General features: G+C 42.4%; 1 protein-coding gene across 1 annotated transcript in view; it reads left to right on the top strand.

The window, feature by feature from the left end:
• VWC2 (von Willebrand factor C domain containing 2) overlaps positions 1–20,843 on the top strand; it is a 122,300-nt gene extending 101,457 nt beyond the window's left edge. Inside the window, exon 3 of the mRNA XM_052639120.1 lies at positions 20,692–20,843. Coding sequence (XP_052495080.1) covers positions 20,692–20,843 — 152 coding nt within the window. The remainder of the gene's footprint in view (positions 1–20,691) is intronic.
• Positions 20,844–21,121: the final 278 nt, after the last annotated feature.

Genomic DNA, 21,121 nt, shown 5'->3' with positions numbered 1-21,121 from the left:
AGCTCTTTCAAATCCTAAAAGATGATGCTGTGAAAGTGCTGCACTCAATATGCCAGAAAATTTGGAAAGCTCACCAGTGGCAACAGGACTGGAAAAGGTTAGTTTTCATTCCAGTCCCAAAGAAAGGCAATGCCAAAGAATGCTCAAACTACCACACAACTACACTCATCTCACATGCTAGTAAAGTAATGCTCAAAATTCTCCAAGCCAGGCTTCAACAGTATGTGAACCATGAACTTCCAGATGTTCAAGGTGGATTTAGAAAAGGCAGAGGAACCAGAGATCAAATTTCCAACATCTGCTGGATCATCAAACAAGCAAGAAAATTCCAGAAAAGTATCTACTTCAGCTTTATGACTATGCCAAAGCCTTTGACTGTGTGGACCACAACAAACGAGAGAAAATTCTGAAAGAGATGTGAATACCAGACCACCTGACCTGCCTCTTGAGAAATCTGTACACAGGTCAGGAAGGAACAGTTAGAACTGAATGTGGAGCAACAGACTGGTTCCAAATAGGAAAAGGAGTACGTCAAGGCTGTATATTGTCACCCTGCTTATTTAACTTCTATGCAGAGTACATCATGAGAAACACTGGGCTGGATGAAGCACAAGCTGGAATGAAGATTGCCGGGAAAAATATCAGTAACCTCAGATATGCAGATGACACCACCCTTATGGCAGAAAGTGAAGAGGAACTAAAGAGCCTCTTGATGAAAGTGAAAGAAGAGAGTGAAAAAGTTGGCTTAAGACTCAGTATTCAGAAAACTAAGATCATGGCATCTGGTCCCATTACTTTATGGCAAATAGATGGGGAAGCAGTGGAAACAGTGACAGACTTTATTTTGGGGGGCTCTAAAATCACTGCAGATGGTGACTACATCCATGAAAATAAAAGACACTTGTTCCTTGTAAGAAAAGTTATGATAAACCTAGACAGCATGTTAAAAATCAGAGACATTACGTTGCCAACAATGGTCTGTCTAGTCAAAGCTATGGTTTTTCCAGTAGTCATGTATGGATGTGAGAGTTGGACCATAAACAAAGCTGAGCACCGAAGAATTGATGTTTTTGAACTGTAGTGTTGGAGAAGACTCATGAGAGTCCCTTGGACTGCAAAGACATCCAACCAGTCCATCCTAAAGAAGATCAGTGCTGAGTGTTCACTGGAAGGACTAATGTTGAAGATGAAACTCCAGTACTTTGGCCACCTGATGCTGAGAGCTGACTCATTTGAAAAGACCCTGATGCTGGGAAAGATTGAAGGCAGGAGGAGAAGGGAGCGACAGAGGATGAGATTTTTGGATGGCATCACTGACTCAATGGACATGCATTTGAGTAAGCTCTGGGAGTTGGCAATGGACGAGGAGGCCTGGCGTGCTGCAGTTCATGGGGTCCCAAACAGTTGTACACGACTGAGTGACTGAACTGAACTGGACTGAATGTGTATGTTTCAGTGCTACTCTCTCAGTTCCTCCCACCCTTTCCCCGAGCCACTGTGCCCAAAGTCTGTTCTCTGTGTCTGCCTATGTCTCTATGCCATAATCTTTTAAACAATTGCTTATGCATATTTTCTCCTTGACTGCTGGCATTTTAATTTTTCATCAGTTAGACCAGGACTCAGCAGTGTGGCTGGCTGACTGAATTTGGCCCTTTGCCTGTCTCTGTAAATGAAGTTTATTGGAACACGGCTGTACTTACTCAAATTCCTGTGTTGTGCTCGGCTGCTTTCATCTGGCAGTGGCAGAGCTGAGTTTTCTGGAGACTGTTTAGTTCACATGCGAAGAACACTTGCTCTTTGTGACCCTTTAAGAAAGGGTCTGTGGACCCCTGGTTTAATGTGTTCTTCTCTCGAGCCCCTTTGTGTCTGTCACATGCTCCCCGTAGGTTTTCATCTTTCGTCTACTTGTGATTCATTCTGCATATTTTCTTCTGAACTGCCTTCCAGCTCATTCACTCTGTCTTCAGATATGCTTACTCTGTGTTATTTTTTCCCATTGCCACGATGATATCAAACACTACTTTTTATAGTGCTCAAACTACTACTACAGATAGGATTTCCATTTGATTCTTTCTTTATAGTTTCTAGTCTCTGCCAAAATTCTCAATTTTCATCCTTTCCCTTCTTTAGTATAATGAGCAAATTGCATTCAAATTCTGTGTCACTTTTATAATGCATAAACAATTAAAAGGTATAATATTAATCAAAAATGTCTGCATAGTGAGCCGGGACTTAGAACCAGGGGGATTATTTATGAGATTCAAATTATTGTGACTTCCTTGGACATTTATCTTTTGTGATTGTATTCTTCATGTGCTGATGTGGATGATCAGTCTCCTTTATGACTGACATTTTGTGTGTGTTGGGGGCACTATACTAAAGTATTGAGTTTACATTCATTCCTTTCTGGTCTTGGAGAATTTCTATCTCAGGACATGGAGAGATGGAAGTACAGTTACCTAAGTATAGCCAATTATGTTCCGTAAACACTCTAACATTATCTGGGACTAGAGATAGAAAAGTAGATGGGATTTTCTATCTCCATACAGCTTCAACTGCAGTCTTGTATAAAACACCATAATAGTAACCTTATACTTTTACTTAATATTACCTTAAACTTGAGTATAAAAAAAAATTCTGTGTCAGGTAATTCCAATATCTGAAGCAATTATGTTTCTATTCTATGTGTTTTCTTCTTGTTGACTGATCTCCTTATGTGTTTATTCATTTTTATTATTTGCTACATACTCTCGGCAACATTGCAGAAATCATTTGAGACTAAAGATGATGTTGGGTTTCTGTTTGCACGTTCCAGCTTGCTCTACTGTGATCAAGCTGACCAAGGAGCGCTTCTGTCCCACGAGGGCCCAGCTACTCCTATTTCACTTTTACTTCCTAGGGGTAGTAATTCAGGGCCCTGACTCAAAGACGGTGGCTTGACTCAAAGAAGGTGGCCTTTGCAAGCAGCTCTGCCCCAGCCCCAGTGGGCAGGCCCTGAGCCACAGTATTTGTGACGTAAAATGTCTCCTTCCTGGTGTACAGTGTATCTTTCTCTTTGGTTCTTGTGTCATTTCTTTCAACAGCTATTTTTTTCAGTAAGCTTTCGCTGTCTTTGTTAATATTATTTCTTAGAATCTTTCGGTGTGATCACTGTTGTCAGTGGATTGTTTTCTTACTTCCTTTTTCAAAAGGAGAGTTATTTGGTTTTCTGTGCGTCTCATCTTAACCAGCAGCAGGATGTTAGACTCCTCGGTGGTTTCCCAGTATTTGTTGAGTGATTTCATTCTTTGCCCCTTTTCATTTTCTACAGCCTTCAAGTATAAATAAAACAGTTATGAGAGGGGACATGCTGTTTTAGTCCTTGTTTTTTGCGTTTTTTCAGTCCTTGATTTTAACTGAAATGATTTTAGTGTCTCATCATTTAAGAAGATAATTCTAATTCGATTTTTTTGGTAAACTAGTTTATTTTAAATTTACGAACTTTTCTGCTTTTGCAATATTTTACTAGGTATATCTGCTAAATTTGATCAAATTATCTTATGATAAAATTTATATATATTAAAACATATTAATAAATTTTCTAATTTTATCCATACTTGCATTTCTCAGTACATCATTATTGTCTTTATTAGGCTTCCGTAGTAAAGTTTTCCTGACTTCCTGGGAGGTAGTCTTCATTTTTTCCTATGACAGGATAATTTAAATAGCCCTGGGGTTAAAGGTTACTTTAAAATCAACTGTTAGTTTACCTGGCCTTGGTATCTTTTTTGAATAGCAGTCTTTTAATCCATCTTTTCTATGGTAATTGATCCATTCAAATGTTTCACCCTTTGTTGGTTCCTTTTCAATGGTCTGGGGGCCTTGGTCTTGCTGGAAGTATTCATTCATGACCCTGGTTCTTCTGGGCCGAGGGAGCCAGTTTTGTTTCACTTGCATGCAGATGTCTTCAAGCTTTAGAAGCTACTGGTTCAAGAAGTGAAGATGCATGAGCCTGAGGAGACGAGAATAGCTTTGGCCCCAGCTCTCCAAGTCTTTTTACTAGTTCACAGCTTTGGAGTGCTGCCCACCTAGCAACTCCACTTTATCTGACAATGCAGCTTGCCCAACTTGAGAAATTCATAAGACCAGGGGAGAAATTGTTTTGGGGGTAAGAGGAAACCTGGAATAACAGTGAACTATTTGTTTAAAACAATAAAAGCTCATTAGGTCAAACCTCTATCCACCTCTACCCTTGGGCAAGATGTCCATTTGTCTTCTGTCATGACGTTAGCTGTTTGGGTTGTCTTGGAAATAATTAGGAGACTCAAGATAGGTGTTACTAGACCCACAAAATGTGTGCCATGGTTTTATTGCAGAGGAAGAAAGTTTCCTTAAGTTCTTCTGGCTGGTCTAATAGTTAAACAGACATGAGACAGATTAACAGGAAAAAATAAAGAAAGTATAATAACCTGTATACATGGGAGAGACCCAGGAAGGCTGAGTCACTCACTGCTGCTGCTAAGTCACTTCAGTCATGTCTGACTCTGTGCGACCCCATAGACGGCAGCCTACCAGGCTCCCCCATCCCTGGGATTCTCCAGGCAAGAACACTGGAGTGGGTTGCCATTTCCTTCTCCAATGCATGAAAGTGAGGTCGCTCAGTCGTGCCCAGCTCAGCGACCCCATGGACTGCAGCCCACCAGGCTCCTCCGTCCATGGGATTTTCCAGGCAAGAGCACTGGAGTGGGCTGCCGGTGCCTTCTCCAGAGTCACTCACTAAAATGGTCAAATCCCTCACCTTAAATACTATCTTCAAGTAAAGACAGAAGAGGATGTTGGGGGTAGTGATTTAGGACTTCATAGTGGAGGAAGGCAATTCACATGAAGAGGGAAAAGAAAACAAGTGGGTGCTCAGTCATGTCCGACTCTTTGCATCCCCATGGATTGTAGCCCACCAGGCTCCTCTGTCCATGGGATTCTCCAGGCAAGAATACTGGAGTGGGGTGCCATGCCCTCCTCCAGGGGATCTTCCCAACCCAGGGAGCAAATCTGTGTCTAACTGTACCTCCTACCTTATAAGTGGAATCTTTACCACTGAGCCATGGGGGAAGCCCGGTGAAAGAAAATGCTGATGAGCCAATGTCTGCTGGGTCAGTGCAACACAGTGAACTCTGATGTCTGGGCCCTGCCCATTCACCCCACTCCACCCCTCACCCCAGTTATTTGCAGACTCATCCCTCCCTGGTGATGCTCTGATCCAGTCCCTTTATCTCAATTCTTTAGGCAGCTAAAGAGGAAGCAAAAATAAACTCTTCTGAGTCTTCTGTTTCTTAAAAATAATCAGCCTAAATTAACCCTCATGCCAAAGAAACACATTTAGGGGGGACAAATTGTTTTTCCCAACAGTTTGTTTTTTAGTTTTTAAAATATTTATTTATATAGTTTCACTAGACAGAGTTGCAGCATGCGGGATCTAGTTCCCCAACCAGGGATTCAGCCCTGGGCCCTTGCATGGGGAGCCAGGAGTCTTAGCCACTGGATTGCAAGGGAAGTCCCCCAGCAGTTTCCTTCAGACATTCTTACTGTTTCCATCCAGAATGCTTTGCTTGTGTCCATGAAACATGCCACCATGATACTGCTCTGCTGCTGCTGCTGCTGCTAAGTCGCTTCAGTCGTGCCCGACTCCGTGTGACCCCATAGACGGCAGCCCACCAGGCTCCCCTGTCCCTGGGATTCTCCAGGCAAGAACACTGGAGTGGGTTGCCATTTCCTTCTCCAGTGTATGAAAGTGAAAAGTGAAAGTGAAGTCGCTCAGTTGTGGCCGACTCTAGCGACCCCATGGACTGCAGCCCACCAGGCTCCTCCATCCACGGGATTTTCCAGGCACGAGCACTGGAGTGGGGTGCCGTTGCCTTCTCCGTGATACTGCTCTAGGGTGTATCATTTCCCTTAAATGTCTTTCATTCAGTTAGATTTATATTAGCATAACCATAAATAAGCTATGAAGGGAAGTTTCTCTTTCCTTAATGGTGACTGAAATTATTTTGACTTAATAATAATTTTAACTGAAATAATTATAAATTTATTGTTGGACTATTAGAGATCTCTATCCAGAGTTGAACCTACGGATTTATTTAGAAACGAAGAGCAAATACTACAATTACTAAAGTAAAAGTTTATTATGTGGTATAATCTCCGATTAGGTTTTTCTATTCCTTGTTGAAATTTATCTTGAGGATAAATTTATTTTCACATCATTTTATGTGCCCAAGAGAAGAAGAAAACCGTCCCTAGATCAACATTGAAGTACCACCTGCCTGCTTAACTGTCGCTCGCAGAATTTTTTTTCTATTTTAGAAATTATTTAACATGGAGAATGATTGTATATGAATATTTAAGAGTAGATTTACATATACCCAAAAAATTGAGCTGGCGATGCAATCAATATTTGTTCCATTTTTTAATTAATTGAATAGAAAACAAAACTAATGGGAGGTAATTTTCCCTTCCAGGGAAGTTGTGCAAACTTTACAAAGAGAAATAGGAGGACAGATCCCTGGAATGTTCTCTCTGTTCTGCAGAGCCTGGCTTCCTCCCCCACCCCCATGCTCCTGCCCCCCTTGCATTAACCATTTACATGTATATGACGGCAATAAAACACAAGTTAGAAAGGAGTATAACATGCTACTATTTCATGTCTGCAAACCATCCGCTGTTTTCATTTTTGTGTTCTCTTCCAATCTTTTCCCCCATCCGTCAGTTCAGTTCAGTTGCTCAGTCGTGTCTGACTCTTTGTGACCCCATGGCAGCACACCAGGCCTCCCTATCCATCACCATCTCCCAGAGTTCACTCAGACTCACGTCCTTTGAGCCAGTGATGCCATCCAGCCATCTCATCCTCTGCTGTCCCCCATAGGTCCCCATAATTTAGAGTGTCACTATGATAGTTTGGATACAACTATGCAAGGTTTGTAGGGGAAGAGAGGAGGGAGGGAGCAGGAGGGAGGGAGAGGTAGATGGGGAAGGAGAGACAGGAAAGATTTAGGAACCAAGCCCTTGCGTCCAATGTCCTGAAAGCGTGTAGTGTCCCCGCCCCCAGACTGCAGTTGAAGAGACTAGTGTGGGTCTCTTGAAGCCCTGAGATCAGAATAGTCTCATTCCAGAAGCACAAGCAAAAAAATATTAAAAGGAATCAGACTCTTTAATCCCTTAAAGGGGACTGAGGTGATCTATAAGCTGCGTCTACATCTCTTTTTTCTGCGTTTTCCTGCCCCTCATCTGCCCTGAAGCAGCAGCCCATGCCCACCCTGTCCTCTCAACATGTCTAAGTGTGTTATGTCCCTGCTCTCTGCCTACCCCACCACCCACCTTGTTACCTGGATTTTGTCTTCCTCACTGTGCTGATCCGGACCCTCTGAGATAGACACCAAGACAGGATTAGACAGACAGGGGATTTTCAAAAAGAATCATCTTTGAGGAAATGAAGAGGGAGGCCCTGGAGCTGTCTGACCCTGAGGAGAGAGGGAAAAATGGAGGTGAGCTCATCTGAACCGACAAGCAGAAACCCGGTCTAGGGAGACTTCTCCCAGATCAGTGACTGGACATGAAAGCAAGGCCCTGCCGTGGAGAAGCAGCTCAGGCTGATGGACATGTGGCCAGGTGCCCTGCGGATCCAAAAACAGAAACTCACATGCAAAAGTAAATGTACCAAATAAAATAAAATAAATGTACTAAACAAAACAGGGAAAAAAGTGGAATAGAGGTAATTTGAGTTTTCAAAATAAATGAAAAGAATGACCTATCTATGAAATTAGATTTAAAATAGGGAGATTAGGAAACCCATTAGAAAATTAAAATCTTATTTGCTAATGTTTAAAAATTGCAGTGGCAAACACATAGAATTGAAGTGAGCTAGCTCAGAGATGTGGATGGGCAAACGGTGTAAAGATGGAAAGGGCCATGATGACAGGGAAGTCAGGAAGAGCATCAGGACAGTGAACTCATGAGCACAAATTAACCCCAGAAAGGTTCCTGTTGAAGAGACGTTTGGGTTTGTTACTGGAAATGGCTCCCTGAGCATCAGTGGAAAGCACTGAAGAGAGTCCAATATGTCAACAGAAACTAGTTAATGTTTGAATTTCTAGAATTATGAAAGAAAAGAGTCCAACAACTGTTAAGCAGAAGGGAATTAGAACTTCGGAATTTGTAACATTCTCAGTGTATCCGTATTTCAAAAATAAGAAAGCTGGTTCTAAAGAGAAGACTAAAGATGCAGCTGAAACCACTTGATAAAGTGATCCTGGTGACTCTTGGACTTATTCGGCCACCCCAGTAAAAGCCAGGAATAGAGACGGGTTATATTAGCAGGAACATGGCCAGTCTGAACTAAAGGGACAGAGAGAAAAGAGCAGAATGAAGGAAGAGATTCTACATAAGAAACCCTCAAGCTAGTCAGCTGTGAACGTGTACTAGTCCTCAAGGAATTCACTGTCTTAAATATTTCCCTTTCTAAACAAGGATAAAAATAAATCAAGCAAAGTTTCCAACAGAGAGGGAAAAACAGAAAGTCTAAAAATAACACAGAAGTTAGTGGCTTATAAAACAAATAGAAAGATAGTGAATTAGAAAATTTTTTAAAAATAGAAATGATAAAAGAACTATCTCTGTGACCAGAAAATAAAATTATAACTGGTAACATGTCAAATGAAAAAAAAGATGAAAAACGTTAAATTGATAAAATTAGGACTTGCCAGTGGCTCAATGGTAAAGAAATCTGCCTGCAATGTAGAAGATACAGGAGACCACGGTTTAACCCCTGGGTCGGGAATATCCCATGGCGGAAAGTACAGCAACCCACTCCAGTATTCTTGCCTGGAGAATCCCATGGACGGAGGACCCTGGCAGGCTACTGTCCTCAGGGTCGCAAAGAGTCTGACACAAGTGAGCACATACGCAGTCATGCACACACACAGTTTGATAAAATTATGGAATATAAGGAGGATATAATAGTGGTAAGGGCTGAACTTAAAGTTATAGGAGAATACTTTGTACAACTGTAACTTTTATTAAACTCTCAATGAAGTGGAATATGTCTGGGTTTACTAAAAATGTCTCATAATTTCCTGTTTTGTGTGCCATAAGATTTGTCTTTCCATAGAATTGGACAGAATTATCAAATGTCATGTTAATGGCATTGTCCTCTGACTTGAACAGCATGGGTTTTGTGCCCACATGGTCGGTCACATCTGCCTCCAAGTCTGCGGCTCCATCCAGAGTCACATGTTTGCAGCTCCAGGGTGGACACGGTGACCGAATAAATGGTGCTTCTGTTTCCTGGGTCTTCTTTCCTTCTCCTTTTGTACCTGAGAGCCACCTGCTAAACACTTTCCAGACCATCACTAGATCTCCTTTCAGCTTTTCTCTCCTTAGGTTGAATCCTGGCTCATGTGACACAGAGACAGTACTTGGTTTCCTTTTCCTTACTTGTTCATAGTAACTTAGTGTTGCTCCATGTGGTTAGCTCTGTGGCTATTGTTTAGCTGCTCAGTGGTTTCCTAAATCCAGTTCTCTTTCAGATATCAATTTATGTGTAAAACAGGGTGAGGAAAACTCTGGTTCCAATACATTTTATGCCATTATGAGTATAGATTTTTTTTTTTCTAATTCATAACATTATTACTGATTGCACAGCTTACCATTCAAAATCAACGAGATCCTCTAGGCCTTTGGAGAAGCCCAATATGGTGATGGTGGTGGGGGTCCACCCAATCCAGGAACCACCTTGGGGCTGGCTCAGAATCCCATCATGCCTGGATGGATGGGCTGCATGGACCAGCCGACTCTACTGCTGTCCTCTTGTGGAACTGCAAGACCAGGAGTTCATGGGACAGGTATCTTTTGTTGCTGCTGGCGCATCCCAGGGGGCTGTCCTCACATTTCTGATCTCACCACATTCACTTCACAGGTTTTGCCGGGAGCCCAGTCTTCTAGATCAATGATACCTTTTTCTGCTCTGCCTCATCTTTTTAGCAAACCCTCTACTGAATTCTTAATTAGTTATTGCATCTTGCAGTTTTAACTTTTTCAGTATAGGCAGTTCTGAGTGAAATTCTCCAACTTTTCTTCTGTTTTTCTGGATCACGTTAATCTATTACTTAAAAAAACCTTCTGTAATAGTCACCTGGTCTCTCATTTCCTATTTTGTGTCTCTTGGCTTGGGGTTATTTCTTGGCTTACCTGGCTATTTTTAATTAAATGACAGATACTGCGAAAGGGACATTGTACAGGCTCTGCATGGAGCCTCTGGGCTGACAGAATACAGGAGAGTACAGTGATCTGGCTGAGGATGGATGTGAGGCTTTGTTCAGGCATGTCTTTTCCACCGCTCCCCCTCCCCCTCCTAGGGCACAGCCTTTCTGAAGTCTTGGTTGAAAACCCCTGCTGTTTGTCAGGGCCCCTCCACTCTCCCTCCTGAGCACTGCAATCCTGGTGGGTCTCTGCAAGCTCCAGCCGCCCAGCCACTGCTTTCTGCTTGGGTTCTGCTTGTCTTGCCTGGCACATCGCAGCTCTGCAGTCTGTAAATGCCTGTAAGGAAAATTCCTCTATTCCCTCTCAAATCCCAGCTGACCTGGCAGCTCCAATGCTGACTCCCATCTCCCAGCTCAGTCAGAAGGCTGCCACCTTGAGCTCCATTTTCAGCAGATATGCATCTCTGCTCCAGATCCTGCAAACACCCTGAGCACTGGGGCTGTGAGTGTGGAGTTCAGTTCAGTGAACCTGCCTTTTCTTTGACGGCTAGACCTCCAAGTCCTTTGCTGCCTGACATCGTCAAACCATTTTTTTTTTAATCCATGTATATTTTATCCAAACCTTAGAGTTGATCTCAGTGGGAGAGTTTTTCATACACTCTATCATGCTGTGAATGGAAAATGTTGCTGCCAAGCAAAGGATACTGCAGCCATCAAGCCATCATCACGTTACAGCTTCCCCTAAGGCAAGGCCTTAGGGCACTCGGGATGGAGACAAGCAGGCTGCCCGCCTGCTGGCAAGCCCTCAGCCACTGCCGCTCCCCCACCTTGGTGCATCCTGATGAGACTCAGGATGAGAGAGCACAGGACACTGGCCCCAGATAGCTGAGGTGCAGATCAAAGGGATGACTTCAGCGAGCCCAGACTCTTGCACCTTTCCCTTGGTAGAAAAGCACTGAATTCCTTAACCTGGGATATCCAGTTTTAATTAATAGTAATCTTTGGATGCTCCAACTCCCTGGTCTTGTTTATAAAATCCCTGTATATCCTGCCCCACCACCTGTTACCTCTTCTGAGCCTCACAGTTATCTGAGAGGCTGTGTCCCAGGCTGAAGTCCTCAGTGTTGTCTACCAAATACAACATAATTCTCAACTTTTAGGTTGTGCTTTTTTTTTTTTTTTCATTCAACACAGACTATTCCCAAATGAGTAAGGAGAAGATGATAAGGAGCCCTGTAGGATAGTGTTGACTGAAAAAGTACACACAGCCTAGAAGTTGAGTTATGTTTTACCCAGTGGGAACTTTTAGGACTTTAAGTCCAGGAGATAGCATGTCAAGTGACCCTGAGAGAACTGTTCTGAGGAGGCAAGGGGAGGAGAAAGGTTATATAGAAGTTTTGCAGCAAAGGACAGGTAGTGTGAACTTCAAAAGATTATTGTGAACTAAAGAAAATCAGATATCCCAAGTTAAGGAATTTAGCACTTTTCTATGTATGGGAAGATGCAAGAGTCTGAGCTCACTGAAATCAGTCCTTTGTATGCAGCCCAGCTATCTGGGGCCAGTATCCTGTGTTTCCACATCCTGAGTTTCCTCAGGGCTCACCATAGGGAATGGCTGCAGTCTGATGGCTGCTAGAAGGCAGGTATTCCTTCCTTCCTGAGTTTTCTGAGGGCTCACCAGCTCACCGTCTGTGGTGGCTGGAATTCCTGGTGACTGTGACATCTTTGTGATTCCATCCTGATATGACAGGAAATATTCCATCTCTTGTTTGTTTACTCTCCGTTTTTTCTACAAGAGATGCCTGAGTGTTAACTGCAAGGTGGAAAAATTGAGGTGAAGAATGTTCACACTACAAATATTAGATTCTGGAGATCTTTTGTTCAGACTCCCTCAACACGCAGATGGGAAAGTTGAAACTTAGAGAAATCAAGAGATTTGAAGTCAGGTGGCATATTTGACTTTCTTTTGCAAAACATATATCTTTCTCTGCAAAGTTTCTGGTATAATCTAATAAGCCAGCTGGCCCTCCTAGTTCAGAATCCTACATGTGAATGATGACCACAGGGTACATACACATTTGCCACTGCCAAAGGCCTTCTAAGGCTTACTGAATTCAGATAGAATATTTAGAGGTTACGTTAATTGTTTTCATTTATTTCCAATTTACACCATCTCTTCCAATATAGTTTTAGTGGTCACTGTGGAAAGCTGATGAGGGAGGCTTGAGCTCCTGGGACTCACTATCCACTCTTGGGGTGCAGGCAGGACGCAAAGGGATGCCCATGAGCATCCCCAGATTCCATCTAGGCCACCAGCCTGCAGCCACCTCCTGGTTTCCTCTCCTGTGATGGCTCTGAGTCTCCAGGCCCTGGGACCTCCTCCTTCAAGGGACCAGTCTACTGGCTGAGGTCCCAGATTCTGACAACATTTTCTGCCTTCTCCTGCTTCCCTCTGATCCCACACACAAGGTGCAAACATTCACCTACTTGAGGAAACACAGGTGCTGTGGCCAGGCTGTTTAAATGATTCATCATCTTACTCTGGTAGTTAGGCCTACCTTTATTCAATACGATGCGAGACAGCAAAAGAGACACAGATGTAAAGAACAGACTTTTGGACTCTGTGGGAGAGGGAGAGGGTGGGATGATTTGGGAGAATGGCATTGAATCATGTATAATATCATGTAAGAAACGAATCGCCAGTCTAGGTTCGATACAGGATACAGGATGCTTGGGGCTGGTGCACTGGGATGACCCGGAGAGATGATATGTGGAGGGTGGTGGGAGGTTGGGAACTTATGTACACCTGTGGCGGATTCATGTCAATGTATGGCAAAACCAATACAGTATTGTAAAGTAAAAAAATAAAAAATAAAATCCCTCAGCCACTAAAAAAAATAAAAAAATGTAAAAAAAAAAAATATGATGGCACATCATCAAGTTTAGCCTTCAAAATAGAAGCCTCAGTAGTATCACAAAGAGTGGAAGAAATGGCATGCCAGGAAATAATCCTTTTCCAAGTAGCAGTAATATATCTGTCACCTGCCATTCCAGTAAAGAATAAATTTGGGGCCACCAAGGCATCAGCCACTGTAGCTGCCCCCTCAGCCTGACATGAACCCTCTGGGTGGATTCAGGATGGAGAAAATCAGGATGATGGCCCTAGATAGCTAAGATGCACATCAAAGGGATGCTTTCAATGAGCCCAGACTCTTGCATCTTCCTATACACATAAAAGTGCTAAAATCACTAACTTGTGATGTTTGGATTTTGTGATTAGCATAATCTTTTGATGTTCAACTACATATTTTTTTTCAGCAAAAATTCCCATGTGTCCTGGCTCCTCCTTTATCTCTTCGGAACAGACCCTTGGAGTTCACTGAGAGGCTGTTTCCCGGGCTACAGTCCTCAAAAACGTGCCAAATGAAACATAATTGCAACTTTTAGACTGTGCATTTTTTTAGTTGACATATCTAAAGTCATCTGAAACATATACAAGGTCAGCTGCCCTGGTTTCTCTTCCTCAGTGTTCAGTCTCCGAGGAGGAGGAAGAGCCCCCAGGTACCCATTTGGGCCCTTCTTCATTAACATCCTGTCTTCCTGTGACTCACCAGTCCTTGTAAAATCTACACCATGTTGGCAGCTTACCCATCAATATAGCCACAGGAATTTTATTTTCTTGAGTCAATTTATTATTTTATTCTAAAACTGTCACTCAGGTATACCTGTCCTGAGCTCTGGCTCTGTGTAGGTGCAGTGTTGGACCCTGGGATGCAACTCCAAGGTGATCATGGCTCTGGCTCCCGGGAGCTCCCCATCGGGGGCCAAGGGGAGTACAGGGAGCAGGGGGCATGGCAACAGGCAAGAGACACAGGAGCAGCTGGGAGGAATGCTGGTGTCAGCCATCCAGGCTGGGTTTGAAATTCGTGAGTCTCAGCCTAGTTTATTGTTAGTTCAGTGAATGCACCTATCTTGGGCTGGGTTGTACTAATGTTTACTGAGAAAAAAAAAAAGCACAACCTAGAAGTTGAGAATGATGTTTTATTTGATGGACAAAACTGAGGACTTAAGCTCAGGAATCAGCCTCTCAGGGTAATCTGAGGGACTTCTCTGAGGAGGTAAGGAAGGAACCAGGATATATAGGAACTTTTGCAACAGAGACAAGGTGGTCAGAACATCAAAAGATTACTGTTAATTAAGGAAAACCAGACATCTCAAGTTAAGGAATTTAGCACTTTCCTGTTTGTGGGAAGATGCAGGGTCTGGGCTCACTGAAATCATTCCTTTGATCCACACCTTAGCTACCTGGGGCCAGTCCTGGGCTTTCTCAACCTGAGTCTCCTCTGGGTCCATCTTGGGGGGTGGGGTGGGGTGGCAGCAGTGGATGAGGGCTAGACGGTGGGCTTCCTGTCTCCATGCTGTGTTCCCCCAGGGCTCACATCTGGTGGCTGTAATGTGATGGCTTGATGGCTGCAGCACCCTTTGTGTAATGATATGGCAGCCACACATTTTTATTCACATTGGTAATTAGGACAAACCTGGGGACTCAACACAGACTCCCTTTCAGGAGATTTGATTTGGGCCCATAATGGGGGGAGAGACCTCCTTGTCTTCCAGCCCCTCCACTGGCACCTCGGGGCCTGGGCTGGGCCTGACACTAACTGTTCTGACACTGTGTGTCAGTCACAGTGAAGGGGTGCCCATATGAATGGGGTCCAGGTGATGTGAACAACAGCCACCCCCTCACCATGACCCCCCTGCTCTGAAGTCAGAAGGACACAGAAAAGCTCAGCTCAGCAATGCTCATCAGCTGCCTACTTGCACAACTGTTCTTCAGCAAGAAAACATTATATGATGTGTCCATTCTGAAATCAGCCATTTTTAGCCTGAGGGTCCTTGAATAATGGCCAGGCCAGATCAACAGAATTTAATGTATCAGTAATTAGTTATGAGTCATGTGACTTGGACTAATGGTCTAAATCTCATTTCCGTATTTATAAAACTCTGCATGCTTCGTATTTCTTCTAAAGTACCATATAAATAAGAAAGTTAGATATCATAGTTATATTAGTTAGTCAAGATTAAAATCTATTTTTCTCTATTTCCTACTTTCTAATGAAGGTTTATTTGACACTGAGTAACTGTGGTGACCAGAATCTGCTTCTGTATGTCACGGTTCTCTTCACTGACTTATATATTAGTTCATCAAATTCTCATATGTGGTATTTTTTCTCAAGTCTCTTAGTGGTTCTTGGGCTACAGGTCTATAATATTGAGTGTTCCATGAAAATGAAAAGACAACAACTACACATCAAAACTTCTGAGACCACAGCTACAGTAGATTTGAAAGGGAAATTTATGGAAGTAAAACTTACACTTGAAAAGAGGAAAATTCTCAAATTGATAATATAATCCATCAACTCAAGAAACTAGAAAAAGAAAAGTAAACTAACTAAAAGTAATAGAAAGAATAAAATAGCAAAGAGAAGAACTAAAAGCAAAACTGAACACCAGTTTTGAAAATTAATGAAATAAAAAGCTGGTTTTCCAAGAGCAATAAAACTTAGAAACACCTAGCAAGACATAGGAAAAAAAATACAGAAGATGCAAACTACTAAGATTAGGAATAAAACAGGAGATGTTATAGATCTCACAGAAATTAAAAGGATTATAAAGGAGTACTAACTACAGTTCTGCACACATGCATTTAACAGTTTAGAAGTTATGAACCAACTCCTTGAAAAATATGAGCTGCCTCAACTTACTCAATATGATACAGATAATCTGTATGAAGGGTGATTCCCTGGTGGTTCAGATGGTAAAGAATCTGCCTGCAACACAAGAGATCCAGATTCAGTCTCTGGGTTGGGGAGATCCCCTGGAGAAGGGAATGGCTACCCACTCCAGTATTCTTGCCTGGAAAATTCCATGGACAGAGGGGCCTGGTGGGCTACAGTCTATGGGGTTGCAAAGAGCAACACTATTGAGCAACTAATTTTTTAATCTGTGTAAAAGCTATTAAAGAACTTGAATTCATAATTTTAAAACTCCCCTCAAAACTCCAGGTCCTACTGTTTTCACTGGAGAAAAATACCAAACATTTAAAGAATTAATATCGCTTCTATCAAGCCTTCCAGCAATAGAAGAGGAGGAAATAATTCCCATCTCATTCTATGAAGTCAGTATTATCCTGATACCACAACTCGACAAAACAATATTTTTTAAAAGTACAAATCAGTATCTTTAATGAATATGTGCTAACACAATGTCTCAACAAAATATCAGCAAGTCAAGTGCAACAATATATAAAATGAATTTTATGCTATGACCATGTGGGATTGTTTTCTCCAGTAATGCAAAATGGGCTCAAAAATCTATCTATAGGATTTCCAGTCACCTTTTCTTCCTAAACACAAGTGAGAAGCTCAGCAAACTGAAACATCAGTAATATTTTTTAGATCCATCGGAAAAGTAAGATCACAAAGCAAACTGAGTCCCCCTAAAATTGCAGACATAGAGACAGATATAGTGTCACAACTCAGCAGAGCAGAGACCTCCATAGGAATCAGCGCCCGGTAGGGAAGCATAACTTGTACTTGATGAAGACCTAACCTGGGTTTTCAACTCTGAGTTTAAGGTGATGAAACAGCTCTGTCCTGGTTCTGGTGGTGGTCACATGGAGCTCCACCTGTGATAAATGACACAGACGTGTACACACCCACTGTACCCATCAGTTCCTTTGATGTATGTGTGTGAGTACATCTATCTATACATATATGGGGATCCCCGCATAGCTCAGTCAGTAAAGAATCCGCCTGCAGTGCAGGAGACCTGGATTCCAACTTCTGGTCGGGAAGTTCCCTGGAGAAGGAAATGGAAACCCACTCCAGTATTCTTGCCTGGGAAATCCCATGGACAGAGGAGTCTGGCCAGGTACAGAACAAGGGTTGCAAGAGTTGGACAAGACTTAGTGACTAAAGCAACACCATATATGCATACATATATATATATAAAACATATATTTTATATAGACATATAGAGATATATACAGAAAAATATAAATATCTATATAAATCTCTCTATATAAATCTATCTATATATAAATCTATATTTATATATCTATATAAATCTGAGCCACCAGGGAAGCCCATAAAATATGTATATATATATGTATATGTGTATATAAACCTATATAAAATATATGCATATATAAATTATATAGAATAAATTATATATATATATAATTTATTTTGTAAATTCTTCAGGGGTCAACATTTATACAGCCTAACTCTGTGTCACTGATAGAACCACACAGAGACAAGAAAAAAGAGTTAAGTGACTTTTGAACAAAATGCACAAAGTTGGAACACAAATCCCTTTCCCCTTCTGTCAATCTTGCCATGTTGGACAAAACCATCCCCTCGTGGTGTGCATACCAACACAGATGGTTCTACAAGGTGTTGAGAAGGGGCTATAGGACATAATCCACATGAAACAATGGTCAAAAATGTAAGAATTTTGTCATAATAAAATTTTACCAGGAATTATAACTTTTTTAATTGCAGGCCTGGGAGATAAACCTCTGATGGTCCAGATGCTTGTAGCACTTTGCCCCAAAATTTATCCAGAGTTGATCTCAGTGAGGCTGAGAATCAGGGTTTCTTCTTATTATTCATCAATCAACAATAGGGAGATGACATTATCAGTATTTTGTTTTGTTTTGTTTTTTTACTTTACAATACTGTATTGGTTTTGCCATACACAGTATTTTGAAAGCTTATAGAGCAAAGACTTTCTTATATGAGACAGTGTGAGTTGCTACATTCCCCTTCTCAGATCATGTGTTTAAATTACTTTTTTTGGCCTCACCATTGGGCTTACAGGATCTCAGTTCCCTGACCAGGGATTGAACTCAGGCCCACAGCAGTGAACGTGCTGGCTCTTAACCACTGGACTGCCAGGGAATTCCCCTAATTTTCTTTTTTGAACACGTGGTGTTTATGTGGGATTTTGCTTTTCCTCATGAGTACAGATATTACTAGGAGGCTATCAGTGGTTTCTTGCAAGCCTGGCTCTACCATATCTCTTCCTTGCCTGAAACAAATGATAACAAACACACTCCACATTTAAGCATTTCCTATACACGACGGGGTGAGGGGGCAGTATCCAAGTCCCCACTGACCACGTGTGTTGGGGGACACAGGGCCACTGCCTCACATGAGCTCTGTGTACAGAAGTAGCGTGACCCCCCCCAAGACAAATTAGAAGTGAAAAAGCCAAATACATAGTTAGGAGAATGTTATCTTTTGTGAAAGAAAGATGAATAATTTGTTTACTCTTTAAAAAAAAAAATTACCCTAGGGGATAAATTAGAACTAGTAAAAGTGGTTACTGCAGTGGCTGGGGTGGCAGGTGGCAGAGGAGGAAGGAAGATTGGAGGGGGAGGATACAGTGAAACAGATAAACCTCACTCCACACATCACTGTCCCTAGGCCACAGAGAGAGAAGACTGAGCGACTTGTGAATAAAATACATTGACTGTAAGAACTATAAAAATTTTTTTTCATTACTAGGAATAACACTTATGGTGTCATTTTAAAACATTTATGTAACTGTGTAAGAGAGAAAATAGATGGATATGTTAATTGTTGTTATTATCATTATTATTTTGGCCATGTGGCATGTGAGATCTTAGTTCTCTGACCAGGGATTGAACCAGCGTTCCCCTGCAGTGGAAGCGGGGAATCTTAACAACTGGACTGCCAGGAAAGTCCCAACATGTTTATGGTTTAAGAAAGAGTCTCAGTGCAAGAGAAGGTAGATAATTTAAAATCTAAGTACAATTGAGTTAATGGGATCACTCAAATAAATATGTTAAATTTGAACTGTTTCATTGTAAGAGAAAAGATATACATATATAAAATCTAAGAAGAAAGGATTTTGAATTCTAATAATGTACACTCACAATTTAAAACCTCTGTGTGTGTGTGTGTGTGTGTTCCTTCCTACCTGTGCCCACTGAGAGGGGCTGGGAGCAATGTCACCGCAGTAGTATCAGGCACTTGCAATAATCAGGTCTCGGATCCTCAAAATTCCTTTCTACCAAAGGACTCCCGGCCCCTCAGAGAAGAGGCTGATTCCAGAGGAGCTGAGGTGAGCTGAAACATGTTGTTGGTGTAGACATGGAGGAGGCTGAGAGCAGCTGACGGAGTTAGTCAAAGGACCTGGGAGCAGAGCAGCCTGACGTCTGGCCTCTCTCACCAGCTGAATTTGGGATAATTGAATATAAAGACTGCAGTGGTTGCAAATCATTGACAAAGAAAGATCCAGAGTCCAACAGTGACCGCAGCCACTGAAGCATGCATACTCTGCTTAGAATTATTGTGACTAGAATTATAAAAAGGCCAGTTTTTATCCTGGAGTTTTAGTGAAGCAACTTATCTTTTTTAATTTTGTAAATTTTTTTGATGACTTGAAAAGTGTCACTGAATGTGCTTTGGTGTGAGCATATTGTCAAGAGACTTTAGAAGCAAAGGAAGGAAGAATGAGCATGAGATCCCTGGGCTGAAACTCAGGGTCAGCACGTCTCTTCAGGCTGCAGTGAGGACCCAAGTCTTCATTTTAGAAGGTTTGGAGTCTGCACAGTTGTTCCCCTCTGAGTTGGGGGTGTGAACCGTAACATAGAAACCATTTGCTCCAATGGAAATAATCCACACTGGAACTCTCCCTGATACCCATCTCTTTGTGTCCTGGATTTTACATGGAATAAAATGCACGTTGCACCTCTGTTGGTAGAGAAGCTTGTACAGGGTGTGGATTGAGAATTGAAGGGTCCTCAGTTCTCCAGAAAGACTGCTGACAATGGACCCTTGGTCCCGGCTAAGCTGGTGCTTCTCAAAATGTGGCCCCAGACCAGCATCAGCATAACCTGGAGCTTGTTATCCAAGCAGGGTCCATGGCCGCAGCCCAATCCTGTGAGTCAGAAGTCCTGGGGCTGGGATGAGCAATAAGGGTTTCTAGAGTCATCCAGGTGGCTGTTCCATCCACTGACTTTTGAAACCTGCTCTGAGATGTGGTGGTAACACTGAGTTTAGCTCAGTTTGAGCAATATGCTTGTTTCTGCTGTCTCTCCTAATAAGCCTGGTTCTCTGAAAGTCCCAATTAATCAAGTTTTTCTGTGATGACTTGGAATTAATTCAATCAAGCGATTGCAGATTTGGCCCCAGAACAGAATAGTCTGTCGATGAAAGTCACAGGATTTTCACTTATAAAACTTTTCAACAACATGGCTTGCATTTCAGGAAAAAAGTGGGAGCAGTTCCTAGGCTGAAACGGTAACTTTTTCACCGTCCTTCTTGAAAGAGAGTGGATAAAACCTGTAGGGGAGAGCAAAGTCCCCAGTTAAATCTGTGGTATACTTATGCACACGTGTCATACATCAGTATAGCCTGTTTATTCTTTTCAGGCCCAAACTGCTTTGCGGAGACTGCTGTCATCCCTGCCGGGAGAGAGGTGAAGACAGACGAGTGCACCATCTGTCACTGCACCTATGAGGAAGGGACCTGGCGGATCGAGCGCCAGGCCATGTGCACCAGGCACGAGTGCAGGCAGATGTAGGGCGGGCCGCTCGCGCCTCGGCGTCTGCTGGAACCCTGTCCCGGCCGGGACCTTCTGGGCAACTCTGGGAGGCGCCAGCCAAATGCGTAAGACTTTCGATGAGGAATCGTGAAAAACTGTGGGTCCTTTTGCTTTTCTGGGTCACAAAGACTGCAAGAGAAAGAACTGGACATATTTCAAAACATCCACAAGAACTTTGGGCAAAAAAAAAAATTCCATCTCTAAATAAATGTGCTATTTTCACAGTAAGTACACTGAAGTCCACTATTATATATGAA

The sequence above is a fragment of the Budorcas taxicolor genome, chromosome 4, assembly GCF_023091745.1.
Source record: "Budorcas taxicolor isolate Tak-1 chromosome 4, Takin1.1, whole genome shotgun sequence".
Taxonomy (NCBI): Eukaryota; Metazoa; Chordata; class Mammalia; order Artiodactyla; family Bovidae; genus Budorcas; species Budorcas taxicolor.
The sequence above is the reverse complement of the archived record's forward strand: the minus strand, read 5'-3'. Positions and strand labels throughout refer to the sequence as shown.